The following is a 27,344-nucleotide window of genomic DNA, read 5'->3' as shown; positions in this document are numbered from 1 at the left end:
AAAATCCCGGCAGGAGTGGTCACGTGACGGCTCTGAGCCGAGGAAGAGAGGATGACAGCAGCGCAGGTAGGTAGTTGCTATCTACTTCCCTGCCCCAATGTAGCCCAATAGTGAAATAAAAAAAAAAAAAAATCGGCAAAATAAGCCGGATAACCCCTTTAATTTTACATTGTCCTGATCCTGATGACATCACATCCGATTTTAACCATTCTTTTTTTGTGTTAAAAAATGCTGCAAAAAGGCAGCAAATCTGCACCAAAAGCTCACTGTGTGAACACACTTGTGGATTTGAAGCATTTTTTTCATCACAACATTGAAGTCAATGGGTAAAAAAACGCTGCAAATCCGGACCAATAATTGACATCTTGCAGATTTTTTTCTGCATCAAAATCTGCACCAAGTCTTCAAGGAAAATAAGCACAGCGTCAGCACAGCACTTCAGATATCTCATAGACTTTGCTGGCTTCAGGAGAAACATGCAGATTTTTGTGCAGATTTTAAAAAAAAATTGCATCAAAAACCGCAGCATGCGCACAGGGCCTACAAGTGATTACTGAATATATCGTGCAATATTTTAGTGCAACATGAATATTTTTGTGCTAGAAAAGTGACAAAGATTGAAAATAGAAATTAAGCATTTGTTTTTTGAACAAAATTTATAAACCACAAGCGCCATTTTGAAGAATTTGATGCAAACAAAACATAAAAAGAAAAGTGACTTAAGGCCATGTTCACACATTGTGAAGCTGGTGATTTTTTTTCACCTAAGTATTTATAGCCAAAACCAGAAACAATGAGAGGAAAAGTATAAGGCCTAAGCCACACGGCGAGAAAATCGGTGCAAGTGGAGTGCGATAAAACATTGCATTCCAGTCGGACCAATTTTAGCCTGTGTGTCAGCGCACATGAGCGATTATTTTCTCAGCCCTAATCGGACCGAGAAAACAATCGCAGCATGCTGCGATTGGAATGCGAGACTCTTTTCTCTCACACCTATTCAAGTGAATAGGGCGAGAGAAAAATCGCACTGTACTCGCGGTACACCGGTGTACCGCGCGTGCAGAGCGAGAATCGCAATAGCCGGCTACGGACGAGAGAGGGAGATAAATCCCTCCTCTCCTCCGTGCCGGCCCGCCCCTCCGCAGCGCCGGTCCACTCCCCACAGCTGAGGTCCGATCGCATAGTCGGACTCAGTCGCAGGGATACTAGCATGACACTCGGCTCCTGCTGCGCTGCCAGCGTGAGCCGAGTGTCATGCGAGCATCGCACTAGTGCCCCGTGTGGCCCCGGCCTAATAGAAACACGGGCACCACTTCTACATTTATTACCCACTCCTGCTTTTGGTTTACAAATACTGAGGTAAAAAGTCAGCAAATAACGTGGCCTAATGTCCGAATGTCTTTTTTAAAACGTTGGGCCCAAAACTGGATCCTATAAACTAGATGTGGCCTTACGAGTGATTTATAGTAATAATGGAGATAATAATAAATTGGAATCACAGGATTTTAGCTCTTTTTATACCCTAATATGTTGTTTGCTTTAGCAGCTGCTACTTGACATTGAGTACTGCTACTCAGCATACTTTTAACCAGAATACCCAAGTCCTTCTTCTGTTCTGTAGTCCCGAGTTTATTTCCATGAATATGGAGTAATAGGATTACGCCATCCTGGGTCCTTTACTCTATATTTATCAACATTAAAGAGAACCTGTCACCAGATTTGTCCCCTATATACAGCATTACAGAATATTGTACATAAGAGCCGCTCTGTAGAACATAAAAAAGACCTTTATTATACTCACCTAGAGGGTGGTTGGGGCCGATGGGTGGTGTTGTTCTCCGGTCCGGTGCCTCCTCCATCTTGTGTGATTGCCGTCCTCCTTCCCACCCCATGTGGGTGATGCATCCTATGTCATCCACACAGAGTCCGCCATTGCCCTCCAGTGCACTTTGATCTGCCCTTGCAAAGTATTGTAATGCGTAGGCGCAAGGAGAGGTCAAAGATCACCCGTGCATGTGTACTTCAATACTTTGATCTGCCCTCAGCAGGGCATTTCAAAGTGTGCTATGCAGGAGCATAATGAAGGCCCCTGTGTGGATGATGTAGTGGGAAGGAGGACGGTGACTGCACCACAAAATGGAGGAGATGCCGGACCGAGACCACTGTTGCCCATTGGACCGGACAGCCCCTAAGTGACTATTTTAAACGTGTTTTTTACGTTATATAGCGGCTTAGGGGTACTTTACACGTTGCGACATCGCATCCGAAATATCGTCGGGGTCACTTCGTTAGTGACGCACATCCGGCGCCGGTAATGACATTGCAACGTGTAAATCCTAGATGCGCCGATAAACGATCGCAAAAGCGTCGAAAATCGGTGATCTGTGTAGCGTCGGTCATTTTCATAATGTCGGGTCGACCGCAGGTACGATGTTGTTTGTCACTCCTGCAGCACCACACATCGCTGTGTGTAAACCCTCAGGAGCAACAAACATCTCCTTACCTGCGTCCCGACGGCAATGCGGAAGGGAGAAGGTGGGCGGGATGTTACATCCCGCTCATCTCCGCCCCTCCGCTTCTATTAGCCGGCCGATTGGTGACGTCGCTGTGACGCCAAACGCACCTCCCCCTTGAAGTAGGGATAGTTCGGCAGTCACAGCGACGTCGCCGAGCAGGTATGTGCGTGTGAAGCTGCCGTAGCGATAATGTTCGCTACGGCAGCAATCACCACATATCGCATGTGCGACAGGGGCGGGTACTATCGCGCTCGGCATCGCTAGCTGATGCGATGTCGCAACGTGCAAAGTACCCCTAAGGCTCTTAAATACAGTATTCTAAAATGCTGTACATAAGGGCTTACTATTGGTGGCTGCAGCTCATAAGGAATAAACCTGGTGATAGGTTCCCTTTAAACCTCATCTGCCAAGTGTTTGGCAATATAGACATCTTATGCAGATAATGTTCTAATATTATACAATCAAACTCAGTTTTTATTATCCTGCATCGTTTTGTGTCATTAGCAAAGTCTGAAACTTCACTCTCAGTCCATTCCAAAAGGTTTCTAAATGGGTTGTTCGGTCCATAATGACAAGTCTGCAGTCACTCTCTATGTGTCACTCTGTATGACAATACAAGTCAATGGGAAGGCTTAAAACATGTCTCTGTCATGCCTGGGCATCTTTCTGAGCATTTTGTTATTGCTGCTTCCACAAAAATATCTACCAATTTAATCATTGCTTAAATAAGCATTCCCATCAAAATTTATGTCCTCTTAATATTTTGCAATCATCATCTTATACAGCACTGTATAAGCACTTCCAATTGCTCATTTTGCTTTTCTACCCAGTTAATTCTTCTGTTTTCCATTAGGTCTATGTCATCAGGTGATTAAAAACAGACTAGCTGAATCCTTCTAAGCTCTACGTAGAGTCAGGAAGTCTTTTTTCCCTGCATGAGTAATTACTGCAAAGTTCCTGGCAGGAGGAGGAGCAGGGCCAGGAGTTGAAGAGATAGGATGTAGGAAAAAGAGACTTCTTGTTTCTACATAGCGCCTAAAGGGATTCAACTAGTGATTTTTTAATTACATGATGTCATAGACAATGGAAAAGAGAAGAATTAACTGGGTAGAAGGGCAAAATGAGCAATTGTAAGTAGACATTGTTATATAATTGTTACAGAGTGTGATGGGATCACTAGGAACAGGGGAGCCTAAACTGGCCCTCAGGCTAGGGGAACCATAAAGATACGTCTGATGGTGACAATGTTTGGGCCACCTTCCTAACCCTAGCTCCTGAACAACCATGGTCTAGTGGTCCCCCTCCCTCCACCCAGGAAAGGGCCGGGACAGGAGTAGTTAATACACAAATAAACAGAGGGCGAAACCAAAACTCAAACTGACAGCAATCACTCACAATACGACAATATGTGTTCAGGAGGAAACTAAAGGAAGGGAGGAAATAATCAAACAAGAGAATTTCCACAACACACCAAACAGCACACAGAAGCTCACCAGCAGCACGATAACAAAGCACGATGACCGGGATCGCATAAGCTATCATTGGCATGGGAGGCCAGGCTCTACTATCTTTAAAAGGGTGGAGGCGACTGTGATAGATCTCTGCACGTTTCTCAAGCAGTAATTCACAGTCTAGCAGAAACTAACTCCTGCAAACCCAGTTACTGACAAGAGCACAGCAGGTCGACGCCAAGCCTGTCTGTGCAGCTCAAAAGCAGCATCATGTGGAATGTCCGACTGCTGTGTGAACAGTGTCAGATGTAGTTCTGGCACATGGCAAGTTTTGAGCCACGCACCATGCCACAGTAATATGATGGATAAAAACGTTTAATGGGTGTGCTTCTTTAATGGATTACAAAAGCCATCAGAAAAACACCAATTAAAGCACTGAAAAAATGTTAGCCAAAAACGGATGTAAAAAACATTAACAAAAGTGCTTCAGCAAATGACCAATAAACCGTAACAAAAAACCCCCAAACAACAATTCAAGAGAACAAAATGTCAAGGAGCAGGATCGATTTTTTTTTTTTTTTATTTTTTATTTTAAAGCATCTTCTGCTTGAAAAATACATGTTTTTGATCTCCAGAAAAAAAATACGCAGTACGATCACACTCTCTACTGAGACGCTGCCCAATAGACCATGGCTCAGACACAATCTATTAGACTTTATGATGGACAGGAAGACAGTTGTTAGACTTTCAGTTGCCCTAGCTAACGTCTCGCTCTGTGGTGAGCCAATGAAGTGACAGGGGGAGTGATCTCCTTCTGTCACACTCCTTACATGCATCGGTCGCTATTGAACACGGCATGTAAAAAGTTAATTGAGCTGCTGTAAACACTGAAAATGCTCAATTCTCTTTGCTAGCAGGGGCAACTATATGCTGATAGGCAGCTGCACACCTGGGATCATGATTTTAGGGTAAAGATTCAGTGACTTTTCATATCCTAATGGAAAGTGGCACATCCATTAAGATGAGAAATGCAATCATAAAAGTCGCTGTTTGAACCATTTTTACTCCAGAAAATAAAGGGTCTAAGACAATTATGGAACGGGCCTACCTACTAAACATACTGAATAACCCACATATTCTTTTTGTGTTTTACATCCTCTTGTTTTCAGATATCTTCCTACTTTCATTAAATCTCCAGGTTTATATATGTCTTTGCTCATTTACAGGTAATCATGCCACGAATAGACAATGATATTAAGCTGGATTTTAAGGATGTTTTACTTAGACCAAAGAGAAGTACTTTGAAGTCTCGCAGTGAGGTGAGCCTATTTCAGATTCATTTCTTTTTTATATTCCTGAAAATGTTGTGCGAACCATGCACTGTTTTATCAGCAGTAGATTAGCATTAGAGGACTACTACTTGGCCTGCTGCCAGGTAGTCCAGCATATTCATGAGCTCTGTATAACTGCTAGATCTGCACCAGAGAAAACATTGATTTTATCAAAATAACAGCAAACAGCTCAGTAAGTGACACATTGCTGGAATCAGGGTCTCTGTCTCTACAGTATGCTGCTCTCAGAGGGGGGGGGAGCAAAAACCTGGTGACAGATTCCCTTTACGTATTATAGTATAAGGTGACAGTCATGGTCTCCTATGAAGCCCAACCTGTAGCTAGGGCTTCAAAGTAGTATCAGGATGGCTGTGACAGGGACCTTTAGCAGGCTCCTGCTGCAATGGCAGTCCTTCGGCACCCTGCCATTGCGGTGTGGGCACCCAAGTAGATGCACCCATCCGGATTGTGCCACTTAAATGCTGCTGTCAGAGATTGACAGTGATATTAATGGGAATGGAACCTGTCACTTCCAAAAACACTATTCACCTGCAGAATATAATGATAATCTGCAGGTAAATAGTTTAGATCATATCTGGCTGACTTCCTCTTCCGGGCTTATCTGTCCACGAGGTTTGATTGCCGACGTCATGCAAATGGACTGTTGATTCCCTGTAGTTAGGCAGCGGGGAGCCAGCTGTCAGCATGACGTCGGCAGTCTCGCCCCATCCACAGTGTAAAGGGGAAGAGATGCAGCTTCTTTCCACGTGATCAGCAGAAGCTGCAGGATCACCAGCAGGAGCCGTCTGTGACTGCTCTGTGCCTGCTCTGTGCCTGCCTGTTAGTTCATAGGCACATAGTAAAAAAATTAAAATAGTCCCAGATAAGCCCTTTAATTAAATGTAAAGGGATGGCTTGGTAATATGGATTAGCACTAGAATTTAGGCACACAGACTAGACTCTCATCTGACAAGGACGATATGTAAGCTGTGAAAGTTACTTGAAAAGCTCCCAAGAATTAACTAGTTTAATACAAATGGTTGGACCACTCCTCTCTTATCTCAGACCCTAGGTACAAGTCTTGTCAGCAGATATAGGTATGTTATAAGTACAATGTCCTGCAGCTACTGCTCCTGTGCCAGTTGCTGGCAGTAATCTGTTTTGTTTTTTCAGAGATCATCCATTCCACTATCCTGAATGCTATTTCAGTAGTACAGAAAATAATAGCTGCCCCTTAATGGGAATCTGTCAGCTGATTTTTGCTACCTCACCTGACAGCAGTATGATGTAGGCAAAGAGATCCTGAATCCAAACCACTTAGTTTACTGGGCTCTGAGACAATCAAAAGTTTTAGATTTACCAATGCAGCAGTGCTCAGAGAGCTGGCCCTGCCCACACCATGCTCTCTTTATACAATATCTGTAGATAGTGATCTGCTAATCACATAAGGGGAAAAACCGAACAAAAGAGTCACTGAATATTATATCTTTATTAATACATAATTAAAATGCACACATAATAAAAAAACAGCTATTGACTGGAAAAAGGGGCGTCAAAAACCTGCATAGCATGTATAAATATGGTACAAAATATATGAGGCAAAGGGGTTAGTGTAAAAGGATTCAAACAGGATGAATAAATAAGTAAACACAATACACAACTAAAGTGTCAAGTGCTAAGAAGTTGTGGCCAAAGGTCATGCCACAAGAATTAGAGTAAGGGGTGCTTCACACACAGCGAGCTCGCTGCCGAGATCGCTGCTGAGTCACGCTTTTTGTGACGCAGCAGTGACCTCATTAGCGATCTCGCTGTGTGTGACACTGAGCAGCGATCTGGCCCCTGCTGCGAGATCGCTGCTCGTTACACACAGCCCTGGTTCGTTTTCTTCAAAGCCGCTCTCCTGCTGTGACACACAGATCGCTGTGTGTGACAGCAAGAGAGCGACAAATGAAGCGAGCAGGGAGCAGGAGCCGGCATCTGACAGCTGAGGTAAGCTGTATCCAAGATAAACATCGGGTAACCAAGGTGGTTACCCGATATTTACCTTAGTTACCAGCCTCTGCAGCTCTCACGCTGCCTGTGCTGCCGGCTCCGGCTCTCTGCACATGTAGCTGCTGTACACATCGGGTTAATTAACCCGATGTGTACAGCATCTAGGAGAGCAAGGAGCCAGCGCTAAGCAGTGTGCGCGGCTCCCTGCTCTCTGCACATGTAGCTGCATTACACATCGGGTTAATTAACCCGATGTGTACTGTAGCTATGGTAGGAGAGCAAGGAGCCAGCGCTCAGTGTGCGCGGCTCCCTGCTCCCTGCACACACAGCTGTGCGCTGGTAACTAATGTAAACATCGGGTAACCATACCCGATGTTTACCTTAGTTACCAGTCTCCGCAGCTTCCAGACGGCAGCTCCGTGCAAGCGCAGCGTCGCTTGCACGTCGCTGCTGGCTGGGGGCTGTTCACTGGTCGCTGGTGAGATCTGCCTGTTTGACAGCTCACCAGCGACCATGTAGCGATGCAGCAGCGATCCTGACCAGGTCAGATCGCTGGTCGGATCGCTGCTGCATCGCTAAGTGTGAAGGTACCCTTAGATCAGCTGATGATTATTCAGCTGATAGTAACCAGCAGGGTAACCATCATAGTAAAAATCCACAGGACACTAAACCTGAAGCCTCAAAAGCAGGTAGAATGCAAAAGAGGAGACGGCTCAAGACAGTGTCAACCAGTAGGGGAAAACATATAATTGAAAAAGTGTCAGAATCGCCACAGAGTGACACTAAATAGTGGTATAATGATATTCACCTAATAGGTAAGAGAGCACGGCCTCCTCAGAGTAACGCAATGCCTTCCCCAGTGCGCGCACGTTTCGTTGCGTCGTCTTTCGTCTTTCCCTGAAGAAGACGAAACGTGTGCGCGTCGGGGAAGGCGTCTCGTTACTCTGAGGACGCCGTGCTCTCTTACCTATTAGGTGAATATCATTATACCACTATTTAGTGTCACTCTGTGGCGATTCTGACACTTTTTCAATTATATGTTTTCCCCTACTGGTTGACACTGTCTTGAGCCGTCTCCTCTTTTGCATTCTACCTGCTTTTGAGGCTTCAGGTTTAGTGTCCTGTGGATTTTTACTATGATGGTTACCCTGCTGGTTACTATCAGCTGAATAATCATTCTTGTGGCATGACCTTTGGCCACAACTTCTTAGCACTTGACATTTTAGTTGTGTATTGTGTTTACTTATTTATTCATCCTGTTTGAATCCTTTAACACTAACCCCTTTGCCTCATATATTTTGTACCATATTTATACATGCTATGCAGGTTTTTGACGCCCCTTTTTCCAGTCAATAGCTGTGTTTTGATTATGTGTGCATTTTAATCATGTATTAATAAAGATATAATATTCAGTGACTCTTGTTCGGTTTTTCTTTTTTCGTATAGTACTTTAATTCCGAATGGTCCTATTGATCCTATATCCATACACTTTGTGAAAATATTTATTGATTTTTATATTTAATATCTAATATTTATTAATGGTCTTAGTGTGGTATGGATTTCATCCTCTAACTATTGGTGTTTAATCACATAAGGGGGCAGAGTCGTACAAGTGCCTGTCTGTCAGCTAGTCCCAGCAATGATAAGCTCTTGGTGCTTAAACAAACATTGCAAGTAAACAACACCATGGACCGTGATAAGAGTCATGCGTGAACTCTGTGTGTTAACCCTTACAGCATACTGTCAAACCTTGCTGACCAATTCCCTTTAATGAATCAGGACACCAACACTCACCCTCTTCAGGATTAGTGAGATAATCACCGGTCTTGAGTAGTTGGTGCCAAATTGTTCATTTCAGATACATTATTTCTTTGTATCATTATTACTGTGGGCGATGTAGTCATGTGAACCAAATTGTAAATTAGATTTTTGTTTCCAGGTGGAACTTTCTCGTTCCTTTACATTCAGGAACTCAGGTCAAAGCTATCAAGGGATTCCAATAATTGCTGCAAATATGGACACAGTGGGCACCTTTGATATGGCAAGAGCGCTGTGCAAGGTGAAAAATATTTACACCCATAAACAGAAATATGGATGAGAGTCTTGTTATACTGGAAGATGTGAAACTAACACATTGTCATCAGGGTCAGAAATGTTATTCGTTTCTTATGATTAATGGGTCCTACATATTTACACCATTATCAGGACTATAAACTGTTGCCCAGTGTTTGTTCCCTACTTTTACATTTTGTTTTACTCCCTTATTTTTTGTTACTACATATTTCAGATACTGAACTGACTGCCATCTCCAATACGCCATGACCTGTTACTCGGTCATCCCTTTACTAATGGTTGTTATCTCCTGGACATCGCTCTCTTTTTGAGAACTCCTTACATCGATGTCAGTGGGTGGTGCACATACCTAATGACCCTTTGATGCAAATCAACAGTCGACTTTTTTTGGAACACCTGTTCACAATTTTCTGCTGATGTGAATATGCTGGTAATCACCCAGACAACAAGCAAAACATGTTCTTCTATGGATATGATTATTATTCATGTTCATTTGGAGATTTGATTTTTATGCATGCAAAAGGCTATATGTGCATGCTGTGTCTTTTACTGGGTTTTTAATGAAGTTTTGTGATCACAAAGAAGCACCAAAATGCGTGTATTTCCTTCCCCCAGCAAAGTGTATGAGATTTCTATTTGCTGTCTGCACAGTGCATCTTTTTTAGGCTGCGTTTTTGAAGACGGAGCCAAGATGCACCATGTCACTTCTTTTTGTGTTTTGTCCCTCGTTTCCTCTGGGGGGGTCATACAGCTCTCAGGGGGCACATACAGCTCTGGGGGTGGCTCATATAGCTCTAGGGGCCCATACAGCTCTGAAGCGGGGCAAATACAGCTCTGGGGGTGGCTCACGCAGCTCAAGGGGGCCAACACAGCTCTGTGGGGCCCATACTGCTCTGGGGGGTAGCTCGTACAGCTATGGGGCGCCCATACTGCTCTGGTGGGTGACTCATACAGCTGTGAGGGGCCCATAGGTCTTTGGGGGGTGGCTCATACGGCTCTGGGGGGCCCATACGGCTTTGGGGGTGGCTCATACATCTCTGCGGGGGGGCACATACAGCTCTGAGGGAGGGTTCATGGCTCTCGGGAGGCACATACAACTCGGGGGTGGTGGGCACATACAGCTATGAGGGGGTGGGGCCATACAGCTAAGGGAGGAAGTGGGTGGGAGGGCATATACAGCTTTGGGCCAGATGTCTGGTGCTGCACTGCAGCTCTTCTTCATTTGTGGGACAGGAGCGCACGGCACTCTAGCTCCGCCCACAGGTGAACTTCTGTACACATGCTCCCAGCGTTCAGCAATTAATACTTGGAGCAAGTGCAGGGCCGGGAGCCAGGAAAGTGCGGATGCAGACCTGAAAACTGAAGTTCCAGGAATTCGCAGAAATGATCACCGCCACTGACGATGGCGAGTGCCCCCCCCCCAGCGGTCCAGGGCCCCGGCACTTGGCTGGGTGCTGACACCGGCCCTGCTCAGTCAGATCAGTTTCTGGCCCACGGCCTGGAACAACTCATTTACATATATTAAAAATTGGAATTTCTCTGAAATAAGACAACAGATCGCAGATATCAAGGCGTTCAGCTTCTTATGACCTAGATACCCATATAGGTGACCTAGTAGGGTTGATCCTACTGACAGATTCCCTTTTATGACCTTAGCCAAGCATTCAGTGCTTATTGCTGGAGTGGCTACTTCATTTTTCCATTTTTGAGTTTCAGTATTTCATTCACTTAAGGTAGCAGAGATCTTGCAGCAATGTACAGCAAGTTGACAGTCAGGTCAACCAGTCAGCTGCTGTTTAGTGACTAGCAAATCTATATGACACAGCAGAAGAGTTCTGAAGTTATGTTGTTAAAGAGGACCAATCACCAGGATTTTCCTATATAACCTAATGCCAGTGCTATACTGGCGCTATCATGCTGATTCTATACATACCTTTAGTTGTGAGATCGGATGTATAGTTCTGAAACACAGGCAAGTAAAGTTTGTGAAATACATTATTACTTGATTGATAGGTGTTGGAGAATATCTAATTGGTGGGACGGTTTTGCTAGTTATTCCCACCTTCTTTACTTGCCTGTCTTTCCTCCCCTTGTCTTAGTCATTACAGGGGATGGGGGGGGACAGGCAGGCAGAAAGGGCAGGAATAATTAGCAAAATCCAACCCACCTATTAGATATTCTGCAACCTCTATCAATCAAATAACAGTGCATTTCACAAACTTTACTTGCCTGTGTTTCAGAAAGTATACATCCGACCTTACAACTAAGGGTATGTATAGCATCAGCCTGATAGTGCCAGTATAGCACTGGCTTTAGGTTATATAGGAAAATCCTGGTGGTTGGTTCCCTTTAATTCTGAATAAGCAGATTATAAGTTTATTTCTAATTTTATATTCTTTTTCAGTTTTCTCTCTTCACAGCGATACACAAGCACTACTCAGTTGGAGAATGGAAGGAATTTGCTGCCGCTTCTCCAGAATGTCTTGATGTAAGTAATAGAGAAAATGCGCTGGTAGGAGTTCTAGTGAACTCAAGAAAACTAATAGTGGTCTCCTAAACCTCTGATTTTCTTAACATAATGTCCTGCTTACCTCGTAGAATGTGGCTGCAAGCGCTGGCACTGGCCAAAACGACTTCCAGCATTTAGAGGCGGTTTTATTGGCCGTCCCTCAGATACGTTACATCTGCCTTGATGTTGCTAATGGATATTCTGAGCAGTTTGTCCAGCACGTAAAAGATGTGAGAGCAAGGTTCCCCAAGCACACAATCATGGTGAGAACATACAGTGTGTCCTCTCCTGTCCGTTTGTTTTTCTAGCCTTCCATTTTCTGACATATCATTTATGTCTGCAGGCTGGGAATGTCGTAACTGGAGAAATGGTTGAGGAGCTAATCCTTTCAGGCGCAGATATAATCAAGGTCGGAATAGGGCCAGGTACTGTCTGTTTAATGTTCTAATGATGAAAAAGTGAAATTAGTAGCTATAGAAGAACTTGACGCTCCAAGAAATAAATACAATGGTGTGCGGAGAAGAATAACCCACACACATTGCCTCTTTTTTCCTTGAAATTTACGACTTGCATTATCTGAGAACCTGCCTAGGTTCCTGTGGCTGCCACAAACGTTGAGGATTGGAGAAATTCAGATGCTATCTTTTATACACTAAACTGCAATATTTTATTTCCTTTTAATAACTATTGGCACTTTTGAAGATGTATTTATTCACCTAATTGTATGTGAATTGAATTTATATTATTCTCGCATCTAATCATTTCTTTTGATTAGATATTTAAACTCCACAATCATAAGAAATGATGTCACATGTCTTAGAATTCATATACTTTTGACATTTTATGGTCTTGTATCAGCATTTGCTTCTTACTCTTCTGATTTAGCAATGTATTTTTTCCATTTTGCGTGGAAATCCTCTTTGACTTTTAAAAGACCATGGATTATATTAGGTAATTAGGACACATTAGAATATGACTATACACAAGTAGATAGACGATCCATGTAATGCGTGAATTGGTTAATATGCTAAAGTGAGAGCTGCTCTTGAACAGTGGATCTACTTTCTGGCTCATACAGGAAGGTCCCTAAGACTTTCATATGCTGTAATTAGGTATGTAGACAGGAGGCATCTTTACATAACAACCCCTTCATTTCTCATGGTGTTAGAATAACAGTATTGTATCAGTGCCTCACATATAACAATTTACCTTCCATTAGGTTCTGTTTGCACCACCCGCAAGAAGACAGGAGTTGGATATCCACAACTGAGTGCCGTGATTGAGTGTGCAGATGCTGCTCATGGACTAAATGGCCATATTATATCAGTTAGTAGAAATATACTTGTATTTATCCATTTGTTTACACAGGAAATATAAAGGCCACGTCTCACTAAGCAACATCGCTAGCAACATCGCTGCTGAGGCACGACTTTTGTGACACAACAGCGATGTTGCTGTGTGTGACATCCAGCAACAACCTGGCCCCTGCTGTGAGGTCGTTGGTTGTTGCTGAATGTCCTGGACCATTTTTTAGTTGTTGCTCTCCCGCTGTGAAGCACAGATCGCTGTGTGTGACAGCGACAGAGCAACAACTGAATGTGCAGGCAGCAGGAGCCGGCTTCTGCTGACGCTGGTAACCAATGTAAATATCGGGTAACCAAGAAGCCCTTTCCTTGGTTACCCGATATTTACCTTCGTTACCAGTGTCCGCCGCTCTCACGCTGTCAGTGCCGGCTCCCTGCTCCCTGCACACATAGCCAGACTACACATCGGGTAATTAACCCGATGTGTACTCTGGCTAGAAGTGCAGGGAGCCAGCGCTAAGTGGTGTGCGCTGGTAACCAAGGTAAATATCGGGTTGGTTACCCGATATTTACCTTAGTTACCAAGCGCAGCATCGCTTCCACGCGTCGCTGCTGGCTGGGGGCTGGTCACTGGTTGCTGGTGAGATCTGCCTGTGTGACAGCTCACCAGCAACCCGTGTAGCGACGCTCCAGCAATCCCTGCCAGGTCAGGTTGCTGGTGGGATCGCTGGAGCGTTGCTTAGTGTGTCGGTACCTTAAGTTTGTGGGTGAGGAGAGTTGAGAGCGATCAGAGAAACAAAAGATTAATGGAAAAAGTAGTTTGTGAAGACAAAGGTACGTCCATTTTTAGGATATAAACCAACAAAGGAGTGGACTGTGTTCCCATGCAGAGAAGGATTTTCATAAATAATCAAAGGAAAACTATCTATTTAGGCATTTTGGATATTTTTAGATTTTGAGATGGGTTTCGGAACCCAAAATCCATGAAAAATCTTCAAAATGCCTATAATCTCCATAAGTAGTTCTGCTTTCTAAATTTATATATGTCACGCTGGGTGTGGGGAGAGACACCCAGCAAGTGGACTCCAAGGAATAAGGGAGGCTGTAACACAAAGAATGGGGGGGGACTAAGGGCTCCTGCAGGGGGTCCCTGCGCTTACCCTCAAACCACAGGTACCTGTAATGGTTAGGAGGTGTGGCCCGCCAACGTGCTCCTGTCTCCTAGCCAGTCCCTAGGACTAAATCCCACCACTCACCAATCAACGGAGGGAAAAACAAACACAAAAATAACCAGCAAAAGGGGAAAAAGGAAAAAACAGCAACTTATCTTTGAGAGGGAATCTTCAGAAAATACAGAAGTCTGAAGCAATATGCACACCAGAGCAAGCAACTTCTCCAAGTGAAGAGTATAACCCACACTGGTGGCCTTAATCACCAGCTGGAGGAAAGGCTCCTCCAACCTGGCAAGGAACAGAAAAAAACCCCTAAACTTAAAGGGACAGCATCCATTAATGTCTGGACGATCGACGGGCCCTTCTGCACCTGGTCCCAGTAGCAGTACCTGATGGTCCAGACACATCCGTGACATTATATAGCTGGAAAATCTTTCTCTGCAGGTAAAGACAGTCCTCTCTTTTGTTGGTTTACATCCTGGTAATGAACGTGTTCCCTTGTCTTCACACACTACTTTTTCAATCAGTATTTTCCTTTGAGCCCTCTGACCTCACACCGCTGCTGAAACTCCCTCTGTGTGTTCCCTGTGTCAGTACAACCTCTGTACATTTTCTGTGAGGATCTGCACCATTCTGCTGCTGTCTAAAACTGATATTCCAATACACCTTTCTCAGTTTCCTGCTTCTTACCACTTCTGTCCACCTATGGAAGTTGGACCCATCCTGAAGTACAGCACCCATCTTCATATATATTCCATTCCTGCAGTACATTACCCCTCTCTGCCGCATCCTTCAAAGCACTGCTTTTATCAGCCTCTGTTACCACAGCACCATCCTGCAGTACACTGCTTCACTCAGACATTGTATATAGAGCCTCATCATGCAGTATATGCTTTTCTCAGCGCCATCCTGGTGTGCATCACTTTTCTGACATAAATGAATGAGTAAGGAGCGCAATCCCCATACTCTCACTTGATACTGGACTCCTGACAGGCAGAGATGATTACAATTGGAGAGGGCGTGCAGGGAAATCAGAACAAGACCTGAGAGGAATTACAACAAGCCCTAAAACAGTGTCCATGCAATATTCTACTTTCTCTGCATGCTGACAGTGCATGAGGGGAATCGGGTCATTTTCCCTCCCCGGTGTCATATGACTCATTAGTATTACGTGGTCTCAGGTGTGAATGGGGAGCAGATTTGTTAAATTTGGTGTTATCACTTAGACATGCTATCATACTGGTAACTGAATAAAAAGAATTGAATTGTTGTTCTACATAAAGATGACCTAGGCTATAAAACGATTGATATCACCCTGAAACTGAGCTGCAGCATAGTGTCCAAGATTATACAGCGGTTTAACAAGACAGGATCCACTCAGAGCAGGCCTCGACCAAAAAAGTTGAGTGCACATGCTCAGCGTCATATCCAAAGGTTGTCTATTCAAAATAGACATATGAGTGCTGAAAGCATAGCTGCAGAGATTACAGGGGTAGGGTGGGTCAGCCTGCCAAGGTTCAGATCATATACCGCACACTGCATCAAATTGATCTGCATGGCTGTCATCCCAGTGGGAAGCCTCTCTTAGTGATGATGGACAGGAAAGCCCGCAAATAGTTTGCTGAAGACAAGTAGACTAAAGACATGGATTACGGGAACCATGTCCTGTGATCTGATAACACCAAGATTAACAAATTTGGTTTAGATGGTGTTTAGCGTGTCGGGCAACAACCAGGTGAGGAATACAAAGAAGAGTTTGTATTTCCTACAGTCAAGCATGATGGTGGAAGTATTATGGGTTGGGGCTGCATGATTTCTGCCGGCTGTGGAGAGCTACAGTTTATTGAGGGAACCATGAAGGCCAACATGTACTGTGACATACTGAAGCAGAGCATGATCCTCTCCCTTTGTAAACTGGGCCACAGAACAGTATTCCAACATGTTAATGACACACCTCCAATACGGCTACTGCTTTGCTACAGAAACTGAGTGTAAAATGTCTCCAGACATAAACCCTATTGAGCATCCTCAAATGGAAGGTGGAGGAGCGCAAGGTCTCTAACATCCACCAGCTCCGTGATGTCATGGATGAATGGAAGAAGAATCCAGGGGCTCCTGTGAAGCTCTAATGATCTCCTTGCCCAAGAGAGTTAAGGCAGTGCTTGTAAATAATAGTGGCCACACAAAATATTAACACTTTGGGCAAAATTTGGCCATTTTCTTTAAGGGGTGTACTCAATTGTGTTTCCAGTGGATTAGACCTTAATGGCTGTATGCTGGGTTATTTAGAGGGCACAACAAATTTACCCTGTTATACCAACTTGAAACTGACTCCGTTACATTGTATCAAAGTGTCATATCTTCAGTGTTGTCCCATGAAAAGGTATAATGAAATTTTTATCAAAATGTGAGGGGTGTACTCACTTTTGTGATATACTGTCTACATTGCAGAGAAAGCTGAGGGACACATAAATAATATCTTGAGTAACCCCTTTAATAAACGTTATTAATTGCAGTTGGGTAAAAAGCTATACTGAATTCTAAAGAGCATGACATTTTCTCTTTTCAGGATGGTGGCTGCACTTGTCCAGGGGATGTGGCAAAGGCCTTTGGTGAGTTTCTAAACTTGTTTACACAGGACGATGCGCTGCTGAGAGTGATGATCTTTTGTGTAGCACAAACGATCATTTTACCCAATGAATGATTTTGCTTGTTTTGTCAGGTGATTGCAGCTGGTTTATACTGTCAGATTATCATTAAATTATTGCTTATAGGAACTCATAGTTATAATAATCTTTCAGTGTAATGCAATCTTAGGTCCCAATTCATTAAAACTGGCATTTTGTATGCCATTTTCAATCAATGTAGACAAGTGGTGTAAAAACACCAAAGCTGCAAAATGTTTGAGTCCCGCAACAATTTGACAACATTTCAAGTAGTTTTACACCCAAATGTTTGCAAACATTGCTTTATCTGTTGGAGTCTTCATTTTCATTTATGGGACAGTGCTTTTAGCTCCTAGTTGTCCTTTTGTTTTAGTAGGATATATGGGCTGAGGTTGTCTTCATGAAACAGCCTTTTAACCTCTCCACGACATTTCCTGTACCTATGCGTCATGGTCAAACGGGTTGCTGACCGATGATGTATAGGTATGTCTTGGTTATCGCGCGGGGCACAGTAGCTGTGCCCGCATGATTGCCACCAGTAGCTCAGCTTAAGGGATAGCTGAGCTCCGGATGTCTTGGCCAGGGATGGTCCCCACACTGACTGTGGCTGTTGTAACCCCCTAAATGCCACGATCAATATCGATAGCAGCATTTAGGATGCTGGGAACAGGAGTGCTCTCTCTCACCCATCCGATCGGGACGCCCACAAAGTCATCGTGAGGGCCTGATGGAATTCATGGCAATTCGAGGTCATCAGGATGACCTCCATGTCTGCCAGCTACGGTAGCCTGTTAGACCATCCCATGAGCATTGTCTAAATGGTTTATGTCAGTGTAACACTGACAGGTATAATCCATTGCAATGCTTTTGACGACCCCGGGTCACCATGGTAATGATCGATCCCTTGTGATCATGTAGAAGGGGCGCCGATCAGAGGGGAGAGAGAGTGCGATCCCTCTCCCAATCCCCTAAGTGCTGCGATTAGTATCAATCGTGGCATTTTTAGGGGGTTAAACAGCCAGGGACGGCGCAGAACCGGGCTTCGGCTGTCGTGAAAGCCGCGTCCCCATTTCCGATAGTATCAGGCACTGCTCCTCTGACATACCTATACATCCTTGGTCGGGAACTCCTTCCCAGCCAGGACATATAGGTAAGTCGCTGGTCGTTATGGGGTTAGAATGGTGTCACTTTTGGGTATTTTCTGTCACATAGGCCTCTCAAAGTCACTTCAAATTTGATGTGGTCCCTAAAAAAAATTTGTTCTGTAAATTTTGTTGGATAAATGATAAATTGTTGATAAACTTTTAATCCTTCTAACTTTTTAAAAACAAAAAAAGATGTTTAAAAAGAAAATGGTGCTGATGTAAAGTAAACATGTGGTAAATTGCTTAAGGGCATCAAAATTAAAAGTTTGAAAATTGCTATTTTTTTTTATATGTCTTCCAAAATCCTGATGTTTTCACAAATAAACGCAAAAAATATCAACCTAAATTTACCGCTAACATGAAGTACGATGTCATGAAAAAATAATCTCAGAATCACTTGAATATATTGAAGGTTCCAGAGTTATTACTAGAGATGAGTGAACCTGAGGTTCGTCTTTCGGCCGAACACCGACTTCTTTAAAAAAAACAGAGTTCGGATGATTTACGTATGAGAGTCATGCACGCAAGCATCTCTGTGCTCGGTATTCTCGGTGCTCTGCCCAGTGTGAGCCGCTTGCAGTGGTTGAGTGACTCACGCTGGGGGTAACAACAGTGTTATCGGATGTAGTGTAAACCCCCCCCCCTTTCCCCCCGAAAAAAAAAAAGGAAAAACCCTGCCCACTCTCCCCCAGAAGTAATCTGCTTATGGCTGGCTGCATGTGGGCGGAGACCCGCACTGCCAATTAGTGACTTCCATTGTGGATCAGGCAAAGTCTGTACACGTGGAGATATGGTTTGTCTGCATGCGCTGAACTGAACTTCCATGGGATCACGCCTCTCTAGTTATTACCTCACAGTGACATTGGTCAGAATTGAAAAATTGGCCTTGAAGGTGAAAACGAGCTGGGTGCTGAAGGGGTTAACAATTCCCAGTCTTCCCTCTGTACGATAGTGTCTATTAACAAGACTGTCAGTCATGAAGTGAATGCTTTCAGGTGTTTGAGCATTAATCGATATATATATATAAACAGCTTAGAATGATTCAGAATCTCTGCAGTCTCAAGGATTACATTTTTCCTCTGGTAGGGTATTTTTTGTTTTATAATCATGAGTCAATTTATAGTTCATGAGGGAAGAGAAAAGGAGGAAATTTAAATCTAACTGCATTTTTGTTTTGAATTTGTTTCAAAAATATTTTTAAAATTTTTTAGATTTTTTTTTTATTTTCCCTATGAGACGAGAACGAGTGATTAACTGATCACTGGTGCAAGTTCCACAATGCATTGCTTGGTCCTTTAACCCCTTCACGACCATGGACGGAAAGATCCGTCATGGTGCCCTGGGCCTTAACGACCAAGGACGGATCTTTCCGTCATGGTGTAATCGCGGCACCGGAGCCTCCGGTGACTGCGAAAAGTTAGCATAAACCGCAGATTCGGGGAGGAGGGGACCTGTACCTGACCTCAGGAGGGGTGGTGCCTCCTCCCCGGACCTACGGAGGCTGTGATTGGCTGACGAACGCCGCTCAACCAATCACAGCCACTGTAATGTTCCAGCCATTTAAAATGACTGAAACATTGAAATCCAGCCCTGACCAGTGCAGCTGTAGCACTGGCCATTGGCTGGAGCTGGGTGACCTCACTGGATCACCCTCCCCCAGTTCCAGCAGCTCTGATTGGAGAGATCGGCCTTGTGACCGATCTCTCCAATTGCCATGGACCTGTTGCCGGTGACCGTCACCGTCACTTGTCGTCCCTGCAGCACGCCAGCACAGTGAGTGTATACAGTGCAATGGCAGGGCGACAAGCTCCGGTCCCTTGCTGTTATGTAACCGGAGCATGGTACCCGAAAGTTGCCGCGCCGCCATTGCACTGTATGAAACCGGCGAAAAGCCTCCCGATCCGCCGCTGCCCTCCGCGATCTGCCACCTGTCTCCCCGATCTGCTGCCCGCACCCCCACCCCTCGTATCTGCTGCCCGCACCCTCACCCCCACACCTCCCGATCCGCCGCTGCCCTCCGCGATCTGCCACCTGTCTCCCGATCTGCTGCCCACACCCTCACACCTCCCGATCCGCCGCTGCCCTCCGCGGTCTGCCACCTGTCTCCCGATCTGCTGCCCGCACCCCCACCCCTCGTATCTGCTGCCCGCACCCTCACCCCCACACCTCCCGATCCGCCGCCGCCGCTGCCCTCCGCGATCTGCCACCTGTCTCCCGATCTGCTGCCCGCACCCCCACCCCTCGTATCTGCTGCCCGCATCCCCACACCTCCCGATCCGCCGCTGTCCTCCGCGATCTGCCACCTGTCTCCCCGATCTGCTGCCCGCACCCCCACCCCTCGTGATCTGCTGCCCGCACCCCCACCCCCACACCTCCCGATCCGCCGCTGCCCTCCGCGATCTGCCACCTGTCTCCCCGATCTGCTGCCCGCACCCCCACCCCTCGTGATCTGCTGCCCGCACCCCCACCCCCCCACCTCCCGGTCCGCCGCTGCCCTCCGCGATCTGCCACCTGTCTCCCCGATCTGCTGCCCGCACCCTCACCCCTCGTGATCTGCTGCCTGTACCCCCACCCCTCCCGATCCGCCGCTGCCCTCCTCCGTCTGCCACAGTGTCACCGTTCTCCCCGATCTGCTGCCCGGCCCCCTTCCCCTCGTGATCGGCTGCGCGCCCCCTCTCCTCCGTTATGCGCTGCACGCCCCCTCTCCTCTGTTATGCGCTGCGCGCCCCCTCTCCTCCGTTATGCGCTGCGTGCCCCCTCTCCTCCGTTATGCGCTGCCCGCCACTCCCCCTCGTGATCGGCTGGCGCCCCCTCCCCTCCGTGATGTGCTGCCCACTCCCCCCCACCTCTCACCCCCGTGATCGGCTACCCGCCCCCTCCCCTGTCACCCCCGTGATGTGTGCTCCCTCCCCCGTCACCCCCGTGATGTGTGCTCCCTCCCCCGTCACCCCCGTGATGTATGCTCCCTCCCCTGTCACCCCCGTGATGTGTGCTCCCTCCCCTGTCACCCCCGTGATGTGTGCTCCCTCCCCTGTCACCCCCGTGATGTGTGCTCCCTCCCCTGTCACCCCCATGATGTGTGCTCCCTCCCCTGTCACCCCCGTGATGTGTGCTCCCTCCCCTGTCACCCCCGTGATGTGTGCTCCCTCCCCTGTCACCCCCGTGATGTGTGCTCCCTCCCCTGTCACCCCCGTGATGTGTGCTCCCTCCCCTGTCACCCCCGTGATGTGTGCTCCCTCCCCTGTCACCCCCGTGATGTGTGCTCCCTCCCCTGTCACCCCCGTGATGTGTGCTCCCTCCCCTGTCACCCCCGTGATGTGTGCTCCCTCCCCTGTCACCCCCGTGATGTGTGCTCCCTCCCCTGTCACCCCCGTGATGTGTGCTCCCTCCCCTGTCACCCCTGTGATGTGTGCTCCCTCCCCTGTCACCCCCGGGATCTGTGCTCCCTCCCCTGTCACCCCCGTGATCTGTGCTCCCTCCCCTGTCACCCCCGTGATCTGCTGTCCGCTCTCCCGCCACCTCTGACCCCCGTGATCTGTGCTCCCTCACCTTTCACCCCCGTGATCTGTGCTCCCTCACCTCTCACCCCCGTGATCTGTGCTCTGCTCACCTGTCTCCCCCGTGATCTGCGCTGCGCTCCCTCCCCTGTCACCGCCGTGATGTGCGCTCCCTCCCCTGTCACCGCCGTGATGTGCGCTCCCTCCCCTGTCACCGCCATGATGTGCGCTCACTCCCCTGTCACCGCCGTGATGTGCGCTCCCTCCCCTGTCACCGCCGTGATGTGCGCTCCCTCCCCTGCCACCGCCGTGATGTGCGCTCCCTCCTCTGTCACCGCCGTGATGTGCGCTCCCTCCCCTGTCACCGCCGTGATGTGCGCTCCCTCTCCTGTCACCGCCGTGCTGTGCGCTCCCTCCTCTGTCACCGCCGTGATGTGCGCTCCCTCCCCGGTCACCGCCGTGATGTGCGCTCCCTCCCCTGTCACCGCCGTGATGTGCGCTCCCTCCTCTGTCACCGCCGTGATGTGCGCTCCCTCCCCTGTCACCGCCGTGATGTGCGCTCCCTCCCCTGTCACCGCCGTGATGTGCGCTCCCTCCTCTGTCACCGCCGTGATGTGCGCTCCCTCCTCTGTCACCGCCGTGATGTGCGCTCCCTCCTCTGTCACCGCCGTGATGTGCGCTCCCTCCCCTGTCACCGCCGTGATGTGCGCTCCCTCCCCTGTCACCGCCGTGATGTGCGCTCCCTCCTCTGTCACCGCCGTGATGTGCGCTCCCTCCCCTGTCACCCCCGTGATCTGTGCTCCCTCCCCTGTCACCCCGTGATCTGTGCTCCCTCACCTGTCACCCCCGTGATCTGCTGTCCACTCTCCCTCACCTCTCACCCCTGTGATCTGTGCTCTGCTCACCTGTCTCCTCCGTGATCTGCGCTGCGCTCCCTCCCCCACCTCTCACCCTCCCCGATCTGCTGCCTCCTTCATCTCCTGTGATCCTGCTGCCTAGATCCATCCTGTAAGGTAGCTATCCCCAATCTCACCTCCCACTCCCCATCCCCCCTTCACCCCATCCTCTGCCGCTCCTGCATCCACTGCGCCCTCTCCCATCCGCCCCCACCCTATCCCAGCCGCCTCTGTCTCACAATCACAGATGCTCCCTTTATATGGCGCTGCCCCCCCCATCTGCCGCTGTTCTGATCCATCCTGTAAGTATTGTTCGTGGCTCTTTTCTAACTATCCCCAATCGCATCTCCCACTCCCTCTCCCCCCCTCCTCCCCCACCCGCTTGCCGCCAAGTGCTGATCAGCTACGTGATTGGCTGATCAGGTACGTAATTGTTGCTCTAGTTTTTGCTTTTTTTGTGCACCCCAAATAAAAAAAAAAAAAAAAACTTGAACAATTAGGTACCTGATCAGCAAGCGTCCTGCAGTCGTACTCGACTTTGGACAGGACTTTTTTCCATCCCACCTAGTCCCCCCCCCCTTTTTTGCAGAACATTCGTGCGTGCGCCCTGTTTTATTTTTCTATCCCATGGGGGGGTCTAGTTTCCAAAATGGGGTCACATGTGGGGGAGCTCCACTGTTTCGGCACCTCAGGGGCTCTCCAAACACAACATGGAATACGCTAATTATCCCAGACAATTTTGCGTTTGAAAAGTCAAATGACGCTCCTTGCATTCCGAGCCCTGCTGTGTGCCCAAACATTTGATTTCCACCACATATGAGGTATCTGTGTACTCAGGAGAAATTGCACCATACATTTTATGGTGCAATTTTTCCTGATACCCTTGTGAAAAAAAAGCTACCTGGTTGAAGTAACAATTTTGTGGTAAAAAAATTTTTTTTTTAATTTTCACGGCTCAACTCTATTAACTTTTGTGAAGCTCCCAGAGGATCAAAGTGCTCAATAAACATCTAGATAAATTCCATGAGGGGTCTAGTTTCCAAAATGGGGTCACATGTGGGGGAGCTCCACTATTTCGGCACCTCAGGGGGTCTCCAAACACAACATGGAATACGCTAATTATCCCAGACAATTTTGCGTTTGAAAAGTCAAATGACGCTCCTTGCCTTCCAAGCCCTGCTGTGCGCTCAAACATTTGATTTCCAACACATATGAGGTATATGTGTACTCAGGAGAAATTGCACCATACATTTTATAGTGCAATTTTTCCTGATACCCTTGTGAAAACAAAAAGCTACCTGGTTGAAGTAACAATTTTGTGGTAAAAATTTTTTTTTTTATTTTCACGGTTCAACTCTATTAACTTTTGTGAAGCCTCCAGAGGCTCAAAGTGCTCAATAAACATCTAGATAAATTCCATGAGGGGTCTAGTTTCCAAAATGGGGTCACATGTGGGGGAGCTCCACTGTTTCGGCACCTCAGGGGCTCTCCAAATGCAACATGGTGCGGCTAACGATTCCAGCTAATTTTCTGTTCAAAAAGTCAAATTACGCTCCTTCCCTTCCGAGTGTTGCCGTGCGCCCAAACAGTGGTTTTTCGCCACATATGAGGTATCTGCGTGCTCAGAAGAAATTGCCCAACAAATTTTGGGGGTTCATTTAATCCTGCTACCCTTGTGAAATGCAATATTTGAGGCTAAATTAACATTTTTGTTGCAAAAAGTAAAATGTTCATTTTTTCCTTCCACATTGCTTTAGTTACTGTGAAGCACCATAAGGGTTAATAACCTTGTTGAATGTGGTTTTGAGTAGCCTGAGGGGTGCCGTTTTTGGAATGGTGTAACTTTTGGGTGTTTTGTGTCATGTAGACCTTTCAAAATCGCTTCAAATGTGATGTGGTCCCTAAAAAAAAGTGGCTTTGTAAATTTTGTTGTAAAAAAATGAGAAATTGCTCATAAACTTGAACCCCTATAACTTCCTTAATTTTTTTTTTTTCCCCAAAATTGTTCTGATGTAAAGTAGACATGTGTGAAATGTTATTTATTAATTATTTTGTGTCATATGTCTCGTTGATTTTAGAGCATAAAAATTCAAAGTTCGAAAATTACAAAATTTTCAAAATTTTTGCAAAATTTCTGTTTTTTTCACAAAAAAACACAAAAAATATCGGCCTAAATTTACCACTAACATGAAGCCCAATATGTCACGAAAAAACAATCTCAGAATCACCGGGATCCGTTGAAGCGTTCCAGAGTTATAACCTCATAAAGTGACACTGGTCAAAATTGCAAAAAATGGCCTGGTCTTTAGGGTCAAAATAGGCTTGGGGCTGAAGGGGTTAAGTAGTACAAAGATGTCTTCAGTAGACACCTAGCTGTTATGACAACCCATTGGCACCTTGCGATTGATTTTTGGTAGCAAAGAGGGCGATGGGGTGAGAGGGGCTTTCCTATATCTATTTCCTATATCTGTCTGACTGTTTACTATTGACCATGACTTCTAAGTTTATCACGGTCGGCATCCACTAATAAAACTGGAATTTCAGGTTCTGACTATAAAATTTATGTGCAACGCATAATATGCTTTCAAATGAGCATACTGCTTTAACCACATCCATTAACCTCTTTGTGACATAGAACGTATAGGGGTGTGATCTGGGGGAAGGACGTGATGTGTTGATGGGTTATGATGGCATCCATCTTAGTACTCTTGTGAAACCCAGCCTGTGACATTGCAATATAAGGAACAATCAAACAACCAATCGCAGATTCAACTTCTCTATAGAAACTAAAGAAAAAGTAAAAAAAAAAGAAATTTTTTTTAACATGTATAAAAGTCTAATTTATGAAGCTATAAAATTATTTAACACACAGTAATCGCCGTTAAAAAAAAAAAGATGAACACACCAAAATTACTTTTTTTTTAGTTGATGCACCTTCCTCAAAAAATACAATAAAAATCATTCAAAACGTCATATAATCTGCAATAATACTAATAAAAGTCAGTCTGCCAAGCAAAACACAAGCCTCATACAATTTTATCAACTGAAAAATGAAAATGTCCCAAAATATGGTGACACACACCAAATGTTGTTTTTTTTGGTTTTTTTTTACATAGGTGGAAGAAAAGACATAGGTCCGTCAAGTTCTTGATCAATTATACACTATTTGTCGCTAATTTATTTAAAATTTCAAAGAAAATTCACCAATAAAATAACAACAAATACAATTTTGGTGTAGCAAAAGAATCACATTGGCCATTTTAGGTGGAATTGTGGGTTTTTTCACAGGACTTGGATTTTTTTCCCTGTTTTCAAATAAATTGTATTGTGTTTTTCAAAACTGTAACTCGACCCCCAAAAAGCAAACCCTCATATGGTTATATGGCCAAAAAATGTAAAACTTATAGCACTTGAAAGAAGGGGAGGAAAAAAAAGCACAAAAATGGAAAAAAAACCTTGAAGGGGTTCACGTTTGCCTCCAGTGAGGTCTACATGTCTAATATATACTGCATAAAGACTAAAAAAAGTTCCTATTTTTGTTGTAGGTGCTGGAGCCGACTTTGTCATGCTGGGGGGCATGTTCTCAGGTCACACTGAATCTGGAGGTGAAACCATTGAGAAGAATGGGAAGAAGTATAAATTATTCTATGGTATGAGTTCAGAAACGGCAATGAAGAAGCATGCTGGCGGAGTGGCAGAGTACAGGTAGGTAGTTTGCCATTCCTTTACCAGTGTGATTTTACGCTAGAACCCAAAAGTCATAAGACCCTTAATTTTGTTTGCTTGAATCTAGAGCTTCTGAAGGAAAAACCGTGGAGGTCCCTTACCGAGGAGATGTGGAAGAGACCGTTAGAGACATACTTGGTGGAATTCGTTCCACCTGCACCTACGTAGGTGCTGGCAAACTAAAGGAACTAAGCCGAAGAACAACCTTCATCAGAGTGACCCAACAACTTAACCCCACTTTTAGCAACCCATGAGTGTAATTTATTTAGTAGGTCGTTCTTAATTTCAAGAGAACCGATTACATTGAACTTGGTGTTCTATTTGCTTCTGAGTTTAGTGGATGATCTTCCTGAATAAATGTGACTGAATAGGACTATCCACTGGACTCCTTAACCATTAGTGAGAAAATCATTAAGTTGCATGTTTTACTGAATGTTTTCTCACAAGGTATGAATTTGCCCAGAAAATAGATCACCATGTTCAATGTGCAAAGTTCACATTAAGTCTTTTAACCAAATCATATACAGTATATGATGCTATTTACAATTCACATCTATGCCTATTGCTGCCTATTCATTGCATTCCACTTCTGGTCTGAAAGGCTCACATTTCCATAAGGTGATCTACATTGTATGTTTTACATGTAACATTTCTGTGCAGGGGCCAATGTCATACTGCTGATTATTATCCCAGCAGTATGTATTGTTTATGTGCTTTAAATCTTAAAATTAATTTAAGACTATGTTTTAATTAAAAACATTTAAAAATAACAGTTCATTACTAAATTCTTTTACTTTGCTTGAACATTTTCCATAGATGCATATATGCAGCTCCACCAACAAGGAGCCCAAATTAGTCATCTTAAGGGTGCTTTACACGAGACGATCTATTGTGCGATAGATCGTCGGGGTCACGGTTTTTAAGACGCACATCCGGCATCGCTTGCAACGTTGGGCTGTATGACACCTCCGAGCGACGCAGTATTGCTCACAAATCGTGAGTCGTGTACTCGTCGCTCGGTTTCATAATCTTTAATTAAATTGGTGCCGGTTGCTCATCGTTCCCG

The 27,344-nt window shown here is 45.7% G+C and overlaps 1 protein-coding gene across 1 annotated transcript in view; it reads left to right on the top strand.

The window, feature by feature from the left end:
- Positions 1-27,048, top strand: part of GMPR2 (guanosine monophosphate reductase 2) — a 46,434-nt gene extending 19,386 nt beyond the window's left edge. The window contains exons 2-10 of the mRNA XM_075319005.1: positions 5,194-5,286; positions 9,230-9,349; positions 11,768-11,851; positions 11,962-12,135; positions 12,216-12,297; positions 13,092-13,198; positions 16,918-16,960; positions 26,098-26,257; positions 26,346-27,048. Coding sequence (XP_075175120.1) covers positions 5,200-5,286; positions 9,230-9,349; positions 11,768-11,851; positions 11,962-12,135; positions 12,216-12,297; positions 13,092-13,198; positions 16,918-16,960; positions 26,098-26,257; positions 26,346-26,532 — 1,044 coding nt within the window. The 5' untranslated portion in view covers positions 5,194-5,199 and the 3' untranslated portion in view covers positions 26,533-27,048. The remainder of the gene's footprint in view (positions 1-5,193; positions 5,287-9,229; positions 9,350-11,767; positions 11,852-11,961; positions 12,136-12,215; positions 12,298-13,091; positions 13,199-16,917; positions 16,961-26,097; positions 26,258-26,345) is intronic.
- The last annotated feature ends 296 nt before the right edge of the window (positions 27,049-27,344 follow it).

The sequence above is a fragment of the Anomaloglossus baeobatrachus genome, chromosome 1 (assembly GCF_048569485.1).
Source record: "Anomaloglossus baeobatrachus isolate aAnoBae1 chromosome 1, aAnoBae1.hap1, whole genome shotgun sequence".
NCBI lineage: Eukaryota > Metazoa > Chordata > Amphibia > Anura > Aromobatidae > Anomaloglossus > Anomaloglossus baeobatrachus.
Note: the sequence above shows the minus strand (reverse complement) of the source record. Positions and strands in the feature narration are given on the sequence as shown.